The sequence below is a fragment of the Coffea arabica genome, chromosome 1e (genome assembly GCF_036785885.1).
Source record: "Coffea arabica cultivar ET-39 chromosome 1e, Coffea Arabica ET-39 HiFi, whole genome shotgun sequence".
In the NCBI taxonomy this organism is placed as follows: Eukaryota; Viridiplantae; Streptophyta; class Magnoliopsida; order Gentianales; family Rubiaceae; genus Coffea; species Coffea arabica.
The window spans coordinates 688841-708314 of record NC_092311.1 but is presented as its reverse complement, the minus strand read 5'-3'; the positions used below and the strand labels follow the sequence as shown (position 1 = coordinate 708314).

The 19474-nt window shown below is 34.1% G+C and overlaps 2 protein-coding genes across 2 annotated transcripts; both read right to left on the bottom strand.

Annotated features, from left to right (window-relative positions):
* Positions 1 to 5401: 5401 nt before the first annotated feature.
* Positions 5402 to 7737, bottom strand: LOC140007338 (3,7-dimethylxanthine N-methyltransferase 1). Its single transcript, XM_072050072.1, has 4 exons — positions 7595 to 7737; positions 7031 to 7447; positions 6513 to 6773; positions 5402 to 6001 (listed from the first exon to the last, which is right to left on the bottom strand). The coding sequence occupies exons 1-4, from the start codon at positions 7667 to 7669 to the stop codon at positions 5600 to 5602; spliced, it is 1155 nt and encodes a 384-aa protein (XP_071906173.1). The 5' UTR covers positions 7670 to 7737; the 3' UTR covers positions 5402 to 5599.
* Positions 7738 to 16929: 9192 nt separating this feature from the next.
* Positions 16930 to 19170, bottom strand: LOC113697595 (3,7-dimethylxanthine N-methyltransferase). Its single transcript, NM_001405428.1, has 4 exons — positions 19073 to 19170; positions 18509 to 18925; positions 17991 to 18251; positions 16930 to 17479 (listed from the first exon to the last, which is right to left on the bottom strand). Exons 1-4 carry the CDS (start codon positions 19145 to 19147, stop codon positions 17078 to 17080), a joined length of 1155 nt encoding a protein of 384 aa, NP_001392357.1. The 5' UTR covers positions 19148 to 19170; the 3' UTR covers positions 16930 to 17077.
* Between the last annotated feature and the right edge of the window lie 304 nt (positions 19171 to 19474).

Here is a 19474-nt window from a genome sequence, read left to right as displayed (position 1 = left end):
CAATCAATTAATTTGGCATTAGATCATTAGGTTAATTCGAATATCGGGTCATTGACATTCAAATAACATAACAAGCATAAGCAATTAAATCAGGAAACGTACAAATACCAATGAATAAAAGAAATAAATAAAATTAATTCGATCTCACATATATTTGGAACCGCGCCTTCAAGTTGGCATTCGACTAGATGAAAGGCTTAGCCACGCCGCATAAGTAAATCTCTACGCAAATTAATTGATTGCAAAGGCATTGCGTTTTTTACTAGAAAGCAAGAAATAAAAGATATTCTTCCCTGGAATGCGTTAAAGGTCAGCTAGAAGAAAGAAAACTAAAAACTATGCTAAAAGCTAAAAAACTAGACCCGTCCCCCTTCTTCTGTACGTTTTTTTTTCTCTTTTTTTTAAAGCCAAAAGAAGTGACTCATCCTCTCTCCAGTGGTCCCCTACTGACTTGAGCCAATGAAGTACAAAAGATGGGCCCTAGCCGAATTGTCTCTTGTTTCCTTTTGCTATTAGAACTTCCCGTACCAGCCACCTCTTCATCAGCCCAGAAAGGAAAGGAAATCAGCTTTGGTCCCCTCTTGTGGCCCACGCTGATGGAGCTTTGTAAAGGACTCCCACGTGTGAAGTAATTTACTTCAGAAAGTCCCTTCTATTTTGTGTTTTGCTGTTCCATTCCCTGAAATTGAGTCCAATACCAAATATAAGTAAATATTGCTAATTAAAATAATATTTGACAAGGACAAAGGGGAAATTAATAATAAAATAACCAACAATTAACACCCTATCATTGATCTTGTAAATATGGAACAAAGCTTAAGCTATAAGAGCTTAATTTCCCAATTTAAAAGGAATTCGAGCTTAATTTCCCAATTTAAGAGGAATTCTTTTTAAATCCTGTATGTACTAATCCAGAGCTTTGCCCTAAGGAATTGATTAATTACTGCAAAATAGCATTTTATAGAATGGAGGATTATTGTTGCCCTGTTATCTCAAAATATATTGGAAGAAAATTCTAAAGGAACAAAAGGGAAATAGAACAAAAAAGAATGAAGATCTGAAATTAATTTTTTAAAATTACTCCTTGATTTGATGATTCTGCTTCGATCAAAGTCAAATTGGAATCAAACAAAATGTGTACATATACTACATTTCATTCCATCATATACCCCATTTGTTTCCTACATTGAATTCTAAATTGCTCAAGCCAATTTAAACTACAATTTTTTGTCTGTTTGAAATAGTGTTTCTATCCATGTCTTCCATTTTTAATCTGAATCTATGGCCATAGTTTCCTATTTCTCCAAAACATAATTAGGGAGTAATTTTCTTATTTTCCCTCTTTCATATTCCTTTACGTGATTTGAAACAAAAATTTGTACAGTTCTTTTTCTCCAAAATCGTAGTAGGGTACAAATCAATAAAAAGGAAGTTGGAGGATCTAATGAAGCTCTCTACATTCTAAGTATTTGCCCGGCCATTTCTTAACGCTCAGGATTGAAATTGCAAACGTTGCATGTGTTTGTATGGGCTTACAAGTCCAGATTTAAGACCATAACTTGCTAAAATAGTAGCAATCTCCAATACAACAACAATACTGTAAATATACAAGTACATTTCAGTGAATACTAAATGCAGAAATTACAATCCAGAGAATTTTTAAGTGATAAATTTGAAACACGAACATTACGAAAGAAACATAATTCTAGTATCACAACACAATGATGAATTTGAGGAAGAAAAGGATGCCACATCCTGGAATATCGAAATCTCAAGTCAAACTACTAGTTTGATGGAGGTGGTGAGAAGAAAGGGATTGAAGGAATGGAGATAGGGATACTGGGAATATTTGGAAAGGTTGGCAATGAAGCAGAAGGCAATGGTGGCACGGTCACCTTAGGAACTGCAGGCATGGTGGGCAGAGGTGGCTGCTGGTTGCTTGGCAAGTTTGGCAATGCCCCTGTAGGCAAATTTGGAATGGAAGGGCAATGATGGTATTGAAGAGGTACGGAAGGAATTGCTGGTTGGGAAGTTTGCAAAAGGTGCCGATCCGCCTCGCTTACATGAATGCTTCAAAAAGATTAATGCCATCATCTTCGATAGAACGAAGCAAAAGTTGGAATTAGCAGCCATTGATAGATTGATGCTTAAAGTTGAAAATTTTACTAGATTTGCACCAATGAGTAGGAAATTCTTGATTGATGTTGCGAGTTGAATGAGAGATACGATTCGGTATCTCTATTTATAGGGAATACTTGAAAGTTTATAATATGTTTGATTAGATGTTGTCGGACAATAAATCAGAAGTTGAGGTATGGGGATAAGATGGTTACGTCTACGGTGAAAAGTTCACTTTTCTGCCAATAGTAGGCAGAAGCAATGCAAGGAGGCCAACTGTGCTCTGTGGGGATGCACAACGAAGGATGTCCCGACACCACTGAGAAAGCCGGTTGTGCGTGGATGAAAAAATGTAATACATTTTAAAATCATAATAAAAGTCCTCTTAAAAATTTATTCATCATCTATTGTCCAATATTTATATTTGATAAATTAAAACAGTTAATTAAATATTCTATTATAATATAAACAACTATATGTCATTGAGTTGATTGAATAATTTTTTTTTTTTGGCATTTCAATTAGTTGTCAATTAAGTTTCAATTGAAATAAAGATTTTATAATCATTGAAATTATTCAATAAAATTATCAATTTAAGATGAACATAAATATAGGGGGATAAGATCATAAGGCTAGTATAGTTGAGATACGGAGACAAGACTACTAGTATTTGAGGTACCCTTGCGTATTTGTAGAAGCTCGGTGGGTATATATATATATATATATATATATATATATATATATATATATATATATATATATATATATGTGTGTGTGTGTTTGTGTGTGTGTGTGTGTGTATAATGCTTATTTATATATATATGTGTGTGTATATAATGCTTATTTATGTTACCACTTGTTAAGTTTTTATATGTTGTTCTTTTTAGTTTATGTCAACATAATGGTTATTATTTTTAGTTAAATTTATTAACCAAACAAAATGTACCACATTTTGAACATGTTGCACACGTTAAAAAAAAAAGGGAAAATGGCCATTTTCGTCCTTAAACTTTTTTTGTCCGTCAATTTAGTCCCTAACTTTTATTTTTAGCCAATTTAATACATGAATTCAATTTTCGGATCCAATTAAGTCCTTCTACGGCGGCGCCGCCACCTAAAAGTAATTTAGCTCATAATTTAATATTAAACAATGATATTTTGGCAATTTTGAATTATCTCCTCTCCACTGCCAGCCTTCACCACCAACCACCCGCCTCCTCCTTTACGATCGGCGATTTTGAAATGTCAGCAACACCAGTAATCCACACTTTGGCAATAATTTGGCAACCCCAGCGAGGCCCCTGCAATCTCAAGACCCCACCAACGAAGATGAACCACCACCACCACTGCCACCCTAGCAGCTGCCCCTCTCACCACTACCACAGCCACAACCACCGCCTCAACTACCCCAAGAAAACCAACCTTCCACCTGCGAAATTTGCATCGATCCCATAATTTCACCAACCCAATTATTCAAAAGCCCAAACAATGAAAAATGCGGGCCCCACCCATTCTGCAAATTGTCAACCATAACAACTATAGTACCAAAGTTCTTCCATGGCGGTAAAAATCACAAAAGCCTCAAGTCTCCAAGAGTGGAATCCCATGTTTGAAATAGAAGCCTAGCCACCTTAGGCATGCATGTTTAGAGTAGAAATAGGAATTCCCTCTTCCAAACTCACTGACACAATAAGACAAAATCAGAGCATCTCAAGGAAGGCTGAAGAGTTAACGAAGGCAGAGGCAACAGCCAAGTTGAGGGAGCAACGGCGACTAGAGGAGAAAGCTAAAGCTCTGGAGGCACTGGAAAGGAAAAAGAGGATCGCAGAGAAAGCGCAAATGAGGGCTGAATTACGAGCACAGAAAGAAACCGAGCTCATAGACAAGGTAAGAAATTTTGAATTTCCAATTCATGTGCCTGAGTAAGTGTGCGTTTCTTCACTTGGCTTTCCATCAATGACGTCCGTTTGATTTGTCTAGGAAAGGGAGAAGAGGTTGAGGAAGAAGAAGAGAAAGAAGGCCGGTGGAGCAGAAGTTCCCGATGGAAACGATATTGGGGAATACACTCCAAAATCTGAAATTGTACCTGGAACAATAAAGGAATCTGAGGTTAAGTACTGTTTTCCTACCGTTACCAAAAGATCTCAAAAACCATCAGTTGTGGTGAAGCAAAGCAAGACAAAATCTATCCCTCCGCCACTTAGGAACAGAGGTAAAAGAAAAATGCAGCAGTGGACGTGGATAATTTTGACATGCGTGGTTGTTATTGCTCTGTTCTTGCTGGGAAACATTGGCTTCTTCTCCAATCTTTCAAATTTTAGGCTGCAGAGCCATAGTAATCCCTCCGCCGGTGGATTACTGGTGTTGCTGGTATATCCAAAATCGCCGATCATGAAGGAGGAGGCGGGTGGTTGGTGGTGGAGGTTGGTAGTGGAGAGGAGATAATTCAAAGTTCCCAAAATGCCCTTGTTTATTGTTAAATTAGGAGCTAAATTACTTTTAGGTGGCGGCGCCGCCGTAGAAGGACTTAATTGAATCCGAAAATTAAATTCATGTATTAAATTGGCTAAAAATAAAAGTTAGGGACTAAATTGACGGACAAAAAAAATTTAGGGATGAAAATGGCCATTTTCCCAAAAAAAAAAAAGACATACTTTCCAACATCATCTTGAATTTCAATTTTTTACTATGGTAAAATTATTTTGGTACTTAAATTTTCAAGTCCATATCATCTCAACTCCACCGACGTTGGAATCCTCAACTTAAAGCTTTAAAAACTGAATGCTTTTCTTTCAATTTCTATGTCTCATGGTTTTCCCGTGGTTTCAATGAAAAATAAATAAATAACAAAGCTATATATGTTTCTAAATTGATATCACAAGAGTGAAAGAAAGAAAAAAAAAAGTAGTGCAAGGGTGAATTTATCAATTTATTAATTTGATTTTGACTTCTACTACTGACCATTCGTGTTTTAACAGAAGAACTAATGGTGACACTTTACCTAAATCATGAGGGGTTATATATAGTTTTTTAAAGTATACAGAGTTATGTGGTAAATCACCAAGCTACAAGGGGTAATAGGTAATTTACACAAAAAATCATCCCAAATAATATTTCGCTTGAATCATAGACACATTTTCCAACCCACCTTTTTATATTCCCAACCACATTTCTATCTCACATACATTACATCATAAAAAGTGCTACAGTAATTATTCCAATAATATTTCAAATAATATACTATCCAAACAAACCCAATTCCCAGACTTCCCATACAGTCATACACATGATATCGGACAAGTATTTAGTGCAGTTGTATCTTGTACGCCACTTTTATTACAAATACAAACTAATAATATAATATAATTAGACACCAAAAAATATAAAAAAGTACAATACCCGATAGACCCCGAACCGCATTAAATCCTTTCCCCATATCTAAAAACAAACCACAACACAAAAACCAACTAAAAACAAACTTTTACATGTCTGACTTCTCTGGCTTTTTGGCGAGAGAAATGATAAGACTATCATAGAAGCCTTTGCCGGAGCGAAGAACCTTTGCTGCATTCTTCGCAATCCTGTGGGATAAGTCAGGCATGATAGCTTCTCCAAAATGACTTGCGACGATGGGTTCGAAAATTGATCTAACGACAGATGCCACATGCGCTGCTCTAGCATGTTCATCGCAGGATACTGGGGAATGGGATCTTCCTTGGTAATCATCATCAATAGAGAAGCCAGCATCATAAGGGACCTTAAAAGTCTCCAGGTATAAAATTTCAAAAGAACCTTCCTCCTCAACTATGCACTTTACTTCTTCTGTTGAAGGTGCATAGATTGGAACATTGAAACTGTCCAATTTTTCTTCCTCCAGATGTCCCTGTATACATATGCCAATCAGCAAGTCAATTCGAATTACTGCACGTACAAGACTTGGAAATCAGCCAATTTGCTAAAACGTCAACTCTAGGGAAAAAAAAAACGAACAGTTTTTTTCCTTACTTTCAATATGAATATATTATTATTACTTGTGCTTTTAGTTCATATTATTATTTTTTTTCCAATACATTTTTAACCCAAATGTGGGGGGGGGGGGGGGGGGGGGGGGGGAAAGATAGCTGACAAATTAAACCCCCCTTTATTTCTAACTTGAAAGAATTATCTTAACTGTATTGGAGTTGTGTGACCTAACTTCCAATTAAAGGTTACTACCATCTGATTTACGGTGAACTTGATCTACGCAAAGTTTATTCTATCAAGGTTACAAAGAATAAAATTGCATCCATTTTGCAGCTAAGGTAGGAACCCTGAATAAGCTAGCTAGCTATCTAGTTTATTTCAGATAACAAGCAATGAGCATCTGATCATCAAATAGACAGAGAAATGATAACCTCAATAACCAAGTCGTTTATTGACATCTCAAGTAAGTCTATGGAATTCGGGTTCTCGAATTCATCTTCTTTGCAAATCCAAGTAAGGAGCATTCGGCCACGTGAAATCAACTCTTCCGAATGAATCCTAAGAAATGTGGTAAAATCTTTCGTAAATTGATCCAAATATGCCTTCTGGATGGGCGGACGACTTGCTTTGGAAGAGTAAATGCACCCTTTGTTCGCACTGATCCCCAATTCAGTCACCAAACCGCTGGGAACCTGCACGTCTAGAGCTGGTAACTTATATAGTTGGATCATTCTGTTAGTGTTGCGTGTGGGAATATAAATCATGAGCCACGAATTAAATAAAATATGTTATTAGTTTCTTCAGAAATCTCTTTCTTGGATTCCTGTGGATATCTTGAGAATTATTAAAGAAATTTCCATGCATAGTTACTAATGTGTTGAATAAAAATCGTGAACTTATTTTTGCTGCAAGAAAAAGTAAAAAAGATAGAAGGGATTAACTCAAAGACCTGAGATAACCAATGCAAACAGTAACAAGAGTGTAAAAAATGCATGGACTCCTCGGGGAAGAGTCTGCCGTAGAAAGAGCCAGGCATTGCGCCTATCAGGCATGATCCTATTTTGCGTCCATTTTCTTTCTCAAGTTTGCGGTAGAAGCTTGGCAGCGACTTGAAAACCGAATTGAAATCATTTTGGAAAAGATCATTCAGAAAAATCTGAATGGTGGGACGTTCTAATTCATTCTTCTTTTCCTGGCCAACTTTGTCAATACTTTGTACAATGTCCCGAACTGTTAAAAGTGTGTTTGGTCCAGAAGCGCATCCCAAATCCGCAACTTTAATGCACTTGTTGATGTTGGGCAAGTTGGCCCGCAACAATTCTTGTATGCATTGTTCAAGGATAGGTTTCACCCTGATGAGAAACAGCTGCAACACATACCACTCCAAAATACAAATGTTAAAGGGGGAAAAAAGACATACTAAGTTAGAGATCGACGTATCATAGCATGATTTACTACTACTCTGTGTGTGTGTGTGTGTGTGTTAAAGAGAGAGATAGAGAGACAGACAGACATTGTAGAATGAGTTCTTGGCGTAGCTTGTATCGCCTTCGCCTCCATTCATATGCAGGACTTCTTGGAGCTCCATTCATACGCAGGACTCGTACATAAATCGAATTGGGACTGCTAAAGAAGGTATCTGTTAATGATTAATTGTGCGAAATTTCGGGCTTAAATAGCGAAAATTTCATAGATGCGTATGCTAGCTAGCTACCCACGTGCGTAGAAAAGTCTATCAATTGGTCTGAAAGAAAGCGCAGAGTCAATGGGAACTTGACACGAATGATAAAAATCAGAAGTTGAGATACGAGGATAAGACTGGTAAAGTTGAGGTATGGGGATAAGCACAACTAGGAAAGTTGAGATATGGGAATAAGACTGGTAAAGTTGATATATGGGGATAAGACTGGTAAAGTTGAGATATGGGGATGAGCACAACAAGGGATGGCAACGGGTTGGTACAGGGAGAAGCACAACTAGGGATGGCAACGAGGGCGCACACTCGCGAGCATGTGTCCCGAGGGGGGTCATTGGGGCGGGGGCGGAGGGAATTTTTTACCCCCGTTTAGAAACGGGGCGGGGGTATACTCTCCCGCCCCACCCCCCGCCCCGCCACCTGTTTGAAATATATATATATATATATGTACATAATTATATATATATATAATGATATGAGTCTATTTGGATTCTTTGTTTTTGTCTCTATTTTTGAAAAACTGTTTTTCACATTCCAAATACTACAGTAAATGTGTATTTCAAAAACAATTCTAAAAATACCATATCCAAACATTATATCAAAAACAACTCCAAATATATATATTTAATATGTATATTTCAATTTGTATATTTCAATTATGTATATTATATTAATATAAATTGAAATATACAAATTAAAAATTATATATTTATATATTATATAAATATTTATATACATTAATATTATACATAATATTGTATATTATACACAATATAATATAATATACATAATATGTAATATTGTATACATAAATGTATAAATATTGAATACATAATATATTATGTACATTGCATTATAATATATACATTATTAATGTACTTTCATTATTATGTACATTATTGTGTATAATAATGTATAATAATGTTATGTATAATATATAATATACATAATATGTAATAATGTATAAATGTATATTATGTATATTATATTATATTATGTATATTATATTATATATATACACAATATTATGTATATTATACAAATTGAAAATTTGATATTATATATTTATATATTATATATTTAATAAATATTTATATAATGAAATATACAATAAATATTACAAATTTAAATATTATACAAACACCATATTTATAATATTATAATATTTTTAATTAATATTAATTATATTATATATATTAAATATTTATTTATTTGTATTATAAATATTTTATTTTAATTAAAATATATTTTGATAGATTAATATAAATATTATATATTATATAAATTATATATTATGTAATTTATTATATATATTATATATATTATAAATTTATATAAATGTACATTTATACATTGTATATATATTTATGTATATTTATAGTATACATTTATATTATGTATTATATATAATATAATACATTTATACATTTATACATTTATATTAATATACATAATATTAATTTTACATTTATACTTAATATTAATACATTAATACATTTATATTAATTATATTAATACATTTATACATAATATTAATATATATTTATAATATATTAATTTATACATTTATATAGTATTCATTTATAATTTATACATTTATAATAATATACACTTATACATTTATAAATATATTTATATTATGTATTATATATAATATAATACATTTATATATTTTTTTATAATATATATAAATATATTTTTTTATAAATATTAATAAATGTATTATAAATGCATAAATGTATATTTATATAAAAATTATAAATTATAAATTATAATTTATACATTTATATAATATTCATTTATAATAATATACATTTATAGATATATAAATATATTTATATTATGTATTATATATTATATATAATATAATACATTTATAATATTTTTATACATTTTTATATAAATACATTTATAAATATTTATAAATAAATATATATAAATGTATATAAATATAAAAATTTTTAAATTATAAAAATACTCAAAAAATATGTTTTAAAAATACCTCTAAAAATAATCCAAAAAAATCTACAGTAAAAGTTTTTCATATAGTTTTTGAAAATAACTCCAAAAATAACTAATCCAAAAGGACTTGTATTTCAAAAACGAAATGCTACAGTATTGTTTTTGAAAAACAGTCTCAAAAACAGCTAATCCAAAAGGACCCAATATCAATTATACTACTAATTATACATGTCTATTAATAAAAATTATTAATTATTTATACTAAATTTATTAATATATTTATATTAAATTCCTAACTACACTTAATACAATAACACTCTTTCTAAAAAAACACAATAATAATTTAGTAATTGTAGTTATAAAACACTTTTTCTAAAAACACAATAACACTTTTTCTAAAAAAACAAAATAATAATTTAGTAATTGTAGTTATATCAAAAGTGAAAACTTGATTATTTTAGTTATATTTGTTTTATTATATTAGATTGTATTCAAATAATCTTTGTTTAATTATTTTTATGAGTTTCAATTGTAAAGTTACAATGAATAATAATTTGGTGATGCGTTGATATTTTAGTACTTGATTATTTGCTCAAATTTAATTATAATTAAGTTATATAATAAAAGTATTTTAACCCCACGGGTGCCCCCGCGGGGGAAGCGGGGCAGGGCGGGGGACTGGGGGAATTAAAATGCAACGGGGCGAGGTTGGGGGAGGTGTCCACCGCCCCACCCCTGCCCTATTGCCATTCCTAAGCACAACAGATCTTCTGTTCCACGTCTTGTGTCACTCTCTGTCCCATTTTTATTTTATTGCTATTTATCCTACATAAACATTATGTTTTAGTTCTTTTTTGTTTTCTTAACATCCAATAACTATTAACTAAGTAATACGCAAAATTTAATAAACTCAAAAAATCAAAATGCATAAAAAATGAGATTTTTTTATGAATTTTCTATTGTATTTTTTAATTTTCTATTGTATAATGCTTTTTTGAACATGTTGTATTAATTTTTTATTCAACTAATAGTTATTGAATGTTAAGGAAACAAAAAAGAACTAAAACATGATGTTTATGTAGGAAAAATAGTAATATAACTAACCTAGAAATGTGAGTGAGAGATATCCTAAAAGATAGTCAAAATTGTTTTTGATTGACAAGTGCCGAACCTGTGCAATAATAATTACCTACTCAAGAAAAATACAAATTTTATATATAGCGGTGAGTAGGGTCGAATCCACAGGGACTGGGAATAATTCGTCTCTTCTAGAGTTCAGTGCATGGGGGATTTTTGGAAAATATAAGATTACTAATTAACTAACTAATGAGACAATTAATAGAAATAAACAAGAATTAATCAAGAACCAATACGACTCTAGCCAAAGGTGCAACGTTTCAGACACAGTTCATTCAACTGATCATCGATGCAAAGATAATTCAATTACTCATTACTAGATTGGTTATAGTTGTCATACAAGCGATGAACAACCAGCCTTTTCTTAATTTCTTGATAGTTAAGGTACGGCCGTTAACTATTTCTCTAACCAAGAAATAACCCTAGTTACGACCATAGGATTTAATTACTCGATTGCATTAATAATTAGAAAAATCCAATCCTAACCAACAAACACATTACGAAGGTTTGTTTAAGTTAGATCATACGTTTCCCTAACATGAAACCAATCACGCTAGTCGCCACTGGTATTAATCGATTAAACAATTACGGATTCAATCAATTAATTTGGCATTAGATCATTAGGTTAATTCGAATATCGGGTCATTGACATTCAAATAACATAACAAGCATAAGCAATTAAATCAGGAAACGTACAAATACCAATGAATAAAAGAAATAAATAAAATTAATTCGATCTCACATATATTTGGAACCGCGCCTTCAAGTTGGCATTCGACTAGATGAAAGGCTTAGCCACGCCGCATAAGTAAATCTCTACGCAAATTAATTGATTGCAAAGGCATTGCGTTTTTTACTAGAAAGCAAGAAATAAAAGATATTCTTCCCTGGAATGCGTTAAAGGTCAGCTAGAAGAAAGAAAACTAAAAACTATGCTAAAAGCTAAAAAACTAGACCCGTCCCCCTTCTTCTGTACGTTTTTTTTTCTCTTTTTTTTAAAGCCAAAAGAAGTGACTCATCCTCTCTCCAGTGGTCCCCTACTGACTTGAGCCAATGAAGTACAAAAGATGGGCCCTAGCCGAATTGTCTCTTGTTTCCTTTTGCTATTAGAACTTCCCGTACCAGCCACCTCTTCATCAGCCCAGAAAGGAAAGGAAATCAGCTTTGGTCCCCTCTTGTGGCCCACGCTGATGGAGCTTTGTAAAGGACTCCCACGTGTGAAGTAATTTACTTCAGAAAGTCCCTTCTATTTTGTGTTTTGCTGTTCCATTCCCTGAAATTGAGTCCAATACCAAATATAAGTAAATATTGCTAATTAAAATAATATTTGACAAGGACAAAGGGGAAATTAATAATAAAATAACCAACAATTAACACCCTATCATTGATCTTGTAAATATGGAACAAAGCTTAAGCTATAAGAGCTTAATTTCCCAATTTAAAAGGAATTCGAGCTTAATTTCCCAATTTAAGAGGAATTCTTTTTAAATCCTGTATGTACTAATCCAGAGCTTTGCCCTAAGGAATTGATTAATTACTGCAAAATAGCATTTTATAGAATGGAGGATTATTGTTGCCCTGTTATCTCAAAATATATTGGAAGAAAATTCTAAAGGAACAAAAGGGAAATAGAACAAAAAAGAATGAAGATCTGAAATTAATTTTTTAAAATTACTCCTTGATTTGATGATTCTGCTTCGATCAAAGTCAAATTGGAATCAAACAAAATGTGTACATATACTACATTTCATTCCATCATATACCCCATTTGTTTCCTACATTGAATTCTAAATTGCTCAAGCCAATTTAAACTACAATTTTTTGTCTGTTTGAAATAGTGTTTCTATCCATGTCTTCCATTTTTAATCTGAATCTATGGCCATAGTTTCCTATTTCTCCAAAACATAATTAGGGAGTAATTTTCTTCTTTTCCCTCTTTCATATTCCTTTACGTGATTTGAAACAAAAATTTGTACAGTTCTTTTTCTCCAAAATCGTAGTAGGGTACAAATCAATAAAAAGGAAGTTGGAGGATCTAATGAAGCTCTCTACATTCTAAGTATTTGCCCGGCCATTTCTTAACGCTCAGGATTGAAATTGCAAACGTTGCATGTGTTTGTATGGGCTTACAAGTCCAGATTTAAGACCATAACTTGCTAAAATAGTAGCAATCTCCAATACAACAACAATACTGTAAATATACAAGTACATTTCAGTGAATACTAAATGCAGAAATTACAATCCAGAGAATTTTTAAGTGATAAATTTGAAACACGAACATTACGAAAGAAACATAATTCTAGTATCACAACACAATGATGAATTTGAGGAAGAAAAGGATGCCACATCCTGGAATATCGAAATCTCAAGTCAAACTACTAGTTTGATGGAGGTGGTGAGAAGAAAGGGATTGAAGGAATGGAGATAGGGATACTGGGAATATTTGGAAAGGTTGGCAATGAAGCAGAAGGCAATGGTGGCACGGTCACCTTAGGAACTGCAGGCATGGTGGGCAGAGGTGGCTGCTGGTTGCTTGGCAAGTTTGGCAATGCCCCTGTAGGCAAATTTGGAATGGAAGGGCAATGATGGTATTGAAGAGGTACGGAAGGAATTGCTGGTTGGGAAGTTTGCAAAAGGTGCCGATCCGCCTCGCTTACATGAATGCTTCAAAAAGATTAATGCCATCATCTTCGATAGAACGAAGCAAAAGTTGGAATTAGCAGCCATTGATAGATTGATGCTTAAAGTTGAAAATTTTACTAGATTTGCACCAATGAGTAGGAAATTCTTGATTGATGTTGCGAGTTGAATGAGAGATACGATTCGGTATCTCTATTTATAGGGAATACTTGAAAGTTTATAATATGTTTGATTAGATGTTGTCGGACAATAAATCAGAAGTTGAGGTATGGGGATAAGATGGTTACGTCTACGGTGAAAAGTTCACTTTTCTGCCAATAGTAGGCAGAAGCAATGCAAGGAGGCCAACTGTGCTCTGTGGGGATGCACAACGAAGGATGTCCCGACACCACTGAGAAAGCCGGTTGTGCGTGGATGAAAAAATGTAATACATTTTAAAATCATAATAAAAGTCCTCTTAAAAATTTATTCATCATCTATTGTCCAATATTTATATTTGATAAATTAAAACAGTTAATTAAATATTCTATTATAATATAAACAACTATATGTCATTGAGTTGATTGAATAATTTTTTTTTTTTGGCATTTCAATTAGTTGTCAATTAAGTTTCAATTGAAATAAAGATTTTATAATCATTGAAATTATTCAATAAAATTATCAATTTAAGATGAACATAAATATAGGGGGATAAGATCATAAGGCTAGTATAGTTGAGATACGGAGACAAGACTACTAGTATTTGAGGTACCCTTGCGTATTTGTAGAAGCTCGGTGGGTATATATATATATATATATATATATATATATATATATATATATATATATATATATATATATATATATATGTGTGTGTGTGTTTGTGTGTGTGTGTGTGTGTATAATGCTTATTTATATATATATGTGTGTGTATATAATGCTTATTTATGTTACCACTTGTTAAGTTTTTATATGTTGTTCTTTTTAGTTTATGTCAACATAATGGTTATTATTTTTAGTTAAATTTATTAACCAAACAAAATGTACCACATTTTGAACATGTTGCACACGTTAAAAAAAAAAGGGAAAATGGCCATTTTCGTCCTTAAACTTTTTTTGTCCGTCAATTTAGTCCCTAACTTTTATTTTTAGCCAATTTAATACATGAATTCAATTTTCGGATCCAATTAAGTCCTTCTACGGCGGCGCCGCCACCTAAAAGTAATTTAGCTCCTAATTTAATATTAAACAATGATATTTTGGCAATTTTGAATTATCTCCTCTCCACTGCCAGCCTTCACCACCAACCACCCGCCTCCTCCTTTACGATCGGCGATTTTGAAATGTCAGCAACACCAGTAATCCACACTTTGGCAATAATTTGGCAACCCCAGCGAGGCCCCTGCAATCTCAAGACCCCACCAACGAAGATGAACCACCACCACCACTGCCACCCTAGCAGCTGCCCCTCTCACCACTACCACAGCCACAACCACCGCCTCAACTACCCCAAGAAAACCAACCTTCCACCTGCGAAATTTGCATCGATCCCATAATTTCACCAACCCAATTATTCAAAAGCCCAAACAATGAAAAATGCGGGCCCCACCCATTCTGCAAATTGTCAACCATAACAACTATAGTACCAAAGTTCTTCCATGGCGGTAAAAATCACAAAAGCCTCAAGTCTCCAAGAGTGGAATCCCATGTTTGAAATAGAAGCCTAGCCACCTTAGGCATGCATGTTTAGAGTAGAAATAGGAATTCCCTCTTCCAAACTCACTGACACAATAAGACAAAATCAGAGCATCTCAAGGAAGGCTGAAGAGTTAACGAAGGCAGAGGCAACAGCCAAGTTGAGGGAGCAACGGCGACTAGAGGAGAAAGCTAAAGCTCTGGAGGCACTGGAAAGGAAAAAGAGGATCGCAGAGAAAGCGCAAATGAGGGCTGAATTACGAGCACAGAAAGAAACCGAGCTCATAGACAAGGTAAGAAATTTTGAATTTCCAATTCATGTGCCTGAGTAAGTGTGCGTTTCTTCACTTGGCTTTCCATCAATGACGTCCGTTTGATTTGTCTAGGAAAGGGAGAAGAGGTTGAGGAAGAAGAAGAGAAAGAAGGCCGGTGGAGCAGAAGTTCCCGATGGAAACGATATTGGGGAATACACTCCAAAATCTGAAATTGTACCTGGAACAATAAAGGAATCTGAGGTTAAGTACTGTTTTCCTACCGTTACCAAAAGATCTCAAAAACCATCAGTTGTGGTGAAGCAAAGCAAGACAAAATCTATCCCTCCGCCACTTAGGAACAGAGGTAAAAGAAAAATGCAGCAGTGGACGTGGATAATTTTGACATGCGTGGTTGTTATTGCTCTGTTCTTGCTGGGAAACATTGGCTTCTTCTCCAATCTTTCAAATTTTAGGCTGCAGAGCCATAGTAATCCCTCCGCCGGTGGATTACTGGTGTTGTTGGTATATCCAAAATCGCCGATCATGAAGGAGGAGGCGGGTGGTTGGTGGTGGAGGTTGGTAGTGGAGAGGAGATAATTCAAAGTTCCCAAAATGCCCTTGTTTATTGTTAAATTAGGAGCTAAATTACTTTTAGGTGGCGGCGCCGCCGTAGAAGGACTTAATTGAATCCGAAAATTAAATTCATGTATTAAATTGGCTAAAAATAAAAGTTAGGGACTAAATTGACGGACAAAAAAAATTTAGGGATGAAAATGGCCATTTTCCCAAAAAAAAAAAAGACATACTTTCCAACATCATCTTGAATTTCAATTTTTTACTATGGTAAAATTATTTTGGTACTTAAATTTTCAAGTCCATATCATCTCAACTCCACCGACGTTGGAATCCTCAACTTAAAGCTTTAAAAACTGAATGCTTTTCTTTCAATTTCTATGTCTCATGGTTTTCCCGTGGTTTCAATGAAAAATAAATAAATAACAAAGCTATATATGTTTCTAAATTGATATCACAAGAGTGAAAGAAAGAAAAAAAAAAGTAGTGCAAGGGTGAATTTATCAATTTATTAATTTGATTTTGACTTCTACTACTGACCATTCGTGTTTTAACAGAAGAACTAATGGTGACACTTTACCTAAATCATGAGGGGTTATATATAGTTTTTTAAAGTATACAGAGTTATGTGGTAAATCACCAAGCTACAAGGGGTAATAGGTAATTTACACAAAAAATCATCCCAAATAATATTTCGCTTGAATCATAGACACATTTTCCAACCCACCTTTTTATATTCCCAACCACATTTCTATCTCACATACATTACATCATAAAAAGTGCTACAGTAATTATTCCAATAATATTTCAAATAATATACTATCCAAACAAACCCAATTCCCAGACTTCCCATACAGTCATACACATGATATCGGACAAGTATTTAGTGCAGTTGTATCTTGTACGCCACTTTTATTACAAATACAAACTAATAATATAATATAATTAGACACCAAAAAATATAAAAAAGTACAATACCCGATAGACCCCGAACCGCATTAAATCCTTTCCCCATATCTAAAAACAAACCACAACACAAAAACCAACTAAAAACAAACTTTTACATGTCTGACTTCTCTGGCTTTTTGGCGAGAGAAATGATAAGACTATCATAGAAGCCTTTGCCGGAGCGAAGAACCTTTGCTGCATTCTTCGCAATCCTGTGGGATAAGTCAGGCATGATAGCTTCTCCAAAATGACTTGCGACGATGGGTTCGAAAATTGATCTAACGACAGATGCCACATGCGCTGCTCTAGCATGTTCATCGCAGGATACTGGGGAATGGGATCTTCCTTGGTAATCATCATCAATAGAGAAGCCAGCATCATAAGGGACCTTAAAAGTCTCCAGGTATAAAATTTCAAAAGAACCTTCCTCCTCAACTATGCACTTTACTTCTTCTGTTGAAGGTGCATAGATTGGAACATTGAAACTGTCCAATTTTTCTTCCTCCAGATGTCCCTGTATACATATGCCAATCAGCAAGTCAATTCGAATTACTGCACGTACAAGACTTGGAAATCAGCCAATTTGCTAAAACGTCAACTCTAGGGAAAAAAAAAACGAACAGTTTTTTTCCTTACTTTCAATATGAATATATTATTATTACTTGTGCTTTTAGTTCATATTATTATTTTTTTTCCAATACATTTTTAACCCAAATGTGGGGGGGGGGGGGGGGGGGGGGGGGGAAAGATAGCTGACAAATTAAACCCCCCTTTATTTCTAACTTGAAAGAATTATCTTAACTGTATTGGAGTTGTGTGACCTAACTTCCAATTAAAGGTTACTACCATCTGATTTACGGTGAACTTGATCTACGCAAAGTTTATTCTATCAAGGTTACAAAGAATAAAATTGCATCCATTTTGCAGCTAAGGTAGGAACCCTGAATAAGCTAGCTAGCTATCTAGTTTATTTCAGATAACAAGCAATGAGCATCTGATCATCAAATAGACAGAGAAATGATAACCTCAATAACCAAGTCGTTTATTGACATCTCAAGTAAGTCTATGGAATTCGGGTTCTCGAATTCATCTTCTTTGCAAATCCAAGTAAGGAGCATTCGGCCACGTGAAATCAACTCTTCCGAATGAATCCTAAGAAATGTGGTAAAATCTTTCGTAAATTGATCCAAATATGCCTTCTGGATGGGCGGACGACTTGCTTTGGAAGAGTAAATGCACCCTTTGTTCGCACTGATCCCCAATTCAGTCACCAAACCGCTGGGAACCTGCACGTCTAGAGCTGGTAACTTATATAGTTGGATCATTCTGTTAGTGTTGCGTGTGGGAATATAAATCATGAGCCACGAATTAAATAAAATATGTTATTAGTTTCTTCAGAAATCTCTTTCTTGGATTCCTGTGGATATCTTGAGAATTATTAAAGAAATTTCCATGCATAGTTACTAATGTGTTGAATAAAAATCGTGAACTTATTTTTGCTGCAAGAAAAAGTAAAAAAGATAGAAGGGATTAACTCAAAGACCTGAGATAACCAATGCAAACAGTAACAAGAGTGTAAAAAATGCATGGACTCCTCGGGGAAGAGTCTGCCGTAGAAAGAGCCAGGCATTGCGCCTATCAGGCATGATCCTATTTTGCGTCCATTTTCTTTCTCAAGTTTGCGGTAGAAGCTTGGCAGCGACTTGAAAACCGAATTGAAATCATTTTGGAAAAGATCATTCAGAAAAATCTGAATGGTGGGACGTTCTAATTCATTCTTCTTTTCCTGGCCAACTTTGTCAATACTTTGTACAATGTCCCGAACTGTTAAAAGTGTGTTTGGTCCAGAAGCGCATCCCAAATCCGCAACTTTAATGCACTTGTTGATGTTGGGCAAGTTGGCCCGCAACAATTCTTGTATGCATTGTTCAAGGATAGGTTTCACCCTGATGAGAAACAGCTGCAACACATACCACTCCAAAATACAAATGTTAAAGGGGGAAAAAAGACATACTAAGTTAGAGATCGACGTATCATAGCATGATTTACTACTACTCTGTGTGTGTGTGTGTGTGTGTTAAAGAGAGAGATAGAGAGACAGACAGACATTGTAGAATGAGTTCTTGGCGTAGCTTGTATCGCCTTCGCCTCCATTCATATGCAGGACTTCTTGGAGCTCCATTCATACGCAGGACTCGTACATAAATCGAATTGGGACTGCTAAAGAAGGTATCTGTTAATGATTAATTGTGCGAAATTTCGGGCTTAAATAGCGAAAATTTCATAGATGCGTATGCTAGCTAGCTACCCACGTGCGTAGAAAAGTCTATCAATTGGTCTGAAAGAAAGCGCAGAGTCAATGGGAACTTGACACGAATGATAAAAATCAGAAGTTGAGATACGAGGATAAGACTGGTAAAGTTGAGGTATGGGGATAAGCACAACTAGGAAAGTTGAGATATGGGAATAAGACCGGTAAAGTTGATATATGGGGATAAGACTGGTAAAG

Coding starts and splice junctions, on each gene's coding strand:
- LOC140007338 (XM_072050072.1), bottom strand. CDS start 7,669: ATGGAGCTCCAAGAAGTCCTGCATATGAATGGAGGCGAAGGCGATACA. Junction 6,774..7,030: donor GTTTGCATTGGTTATCTCAG/GTCTTTGAGTTA, acceptor CTAGACGTGCAG/GTTCCCAGCGGTTTGGTGAC. Junction 6,002..6,512: donor TAAACGACTTGGTTATTGAG/GTTATCATTTCT, acceptor ATATGTATACAG/GGACATCTGGAGGAAGAAAA.
- LOC113697595 (NM_001405428.1), bottom strand. CDS start 19,147: ATGGAGCTCCAAGAAGTCCTGCATATGAATGGAGGCGAAGGCGATACA. Junction 18,926..19,072: donor CCAAGAACTCATTCTACAAT/GTCTGTCTGTCT, acceptor TATGTGTTGCAG/CTGTTTCTCATCAGGGTGAA. Junction 17,480..17,990: donor TAAACGACTTGGTTATTGAG/GTTATCATTTCT, acceptor ATATGTATACAG/GGACATCTGGAGGAAGAAAA.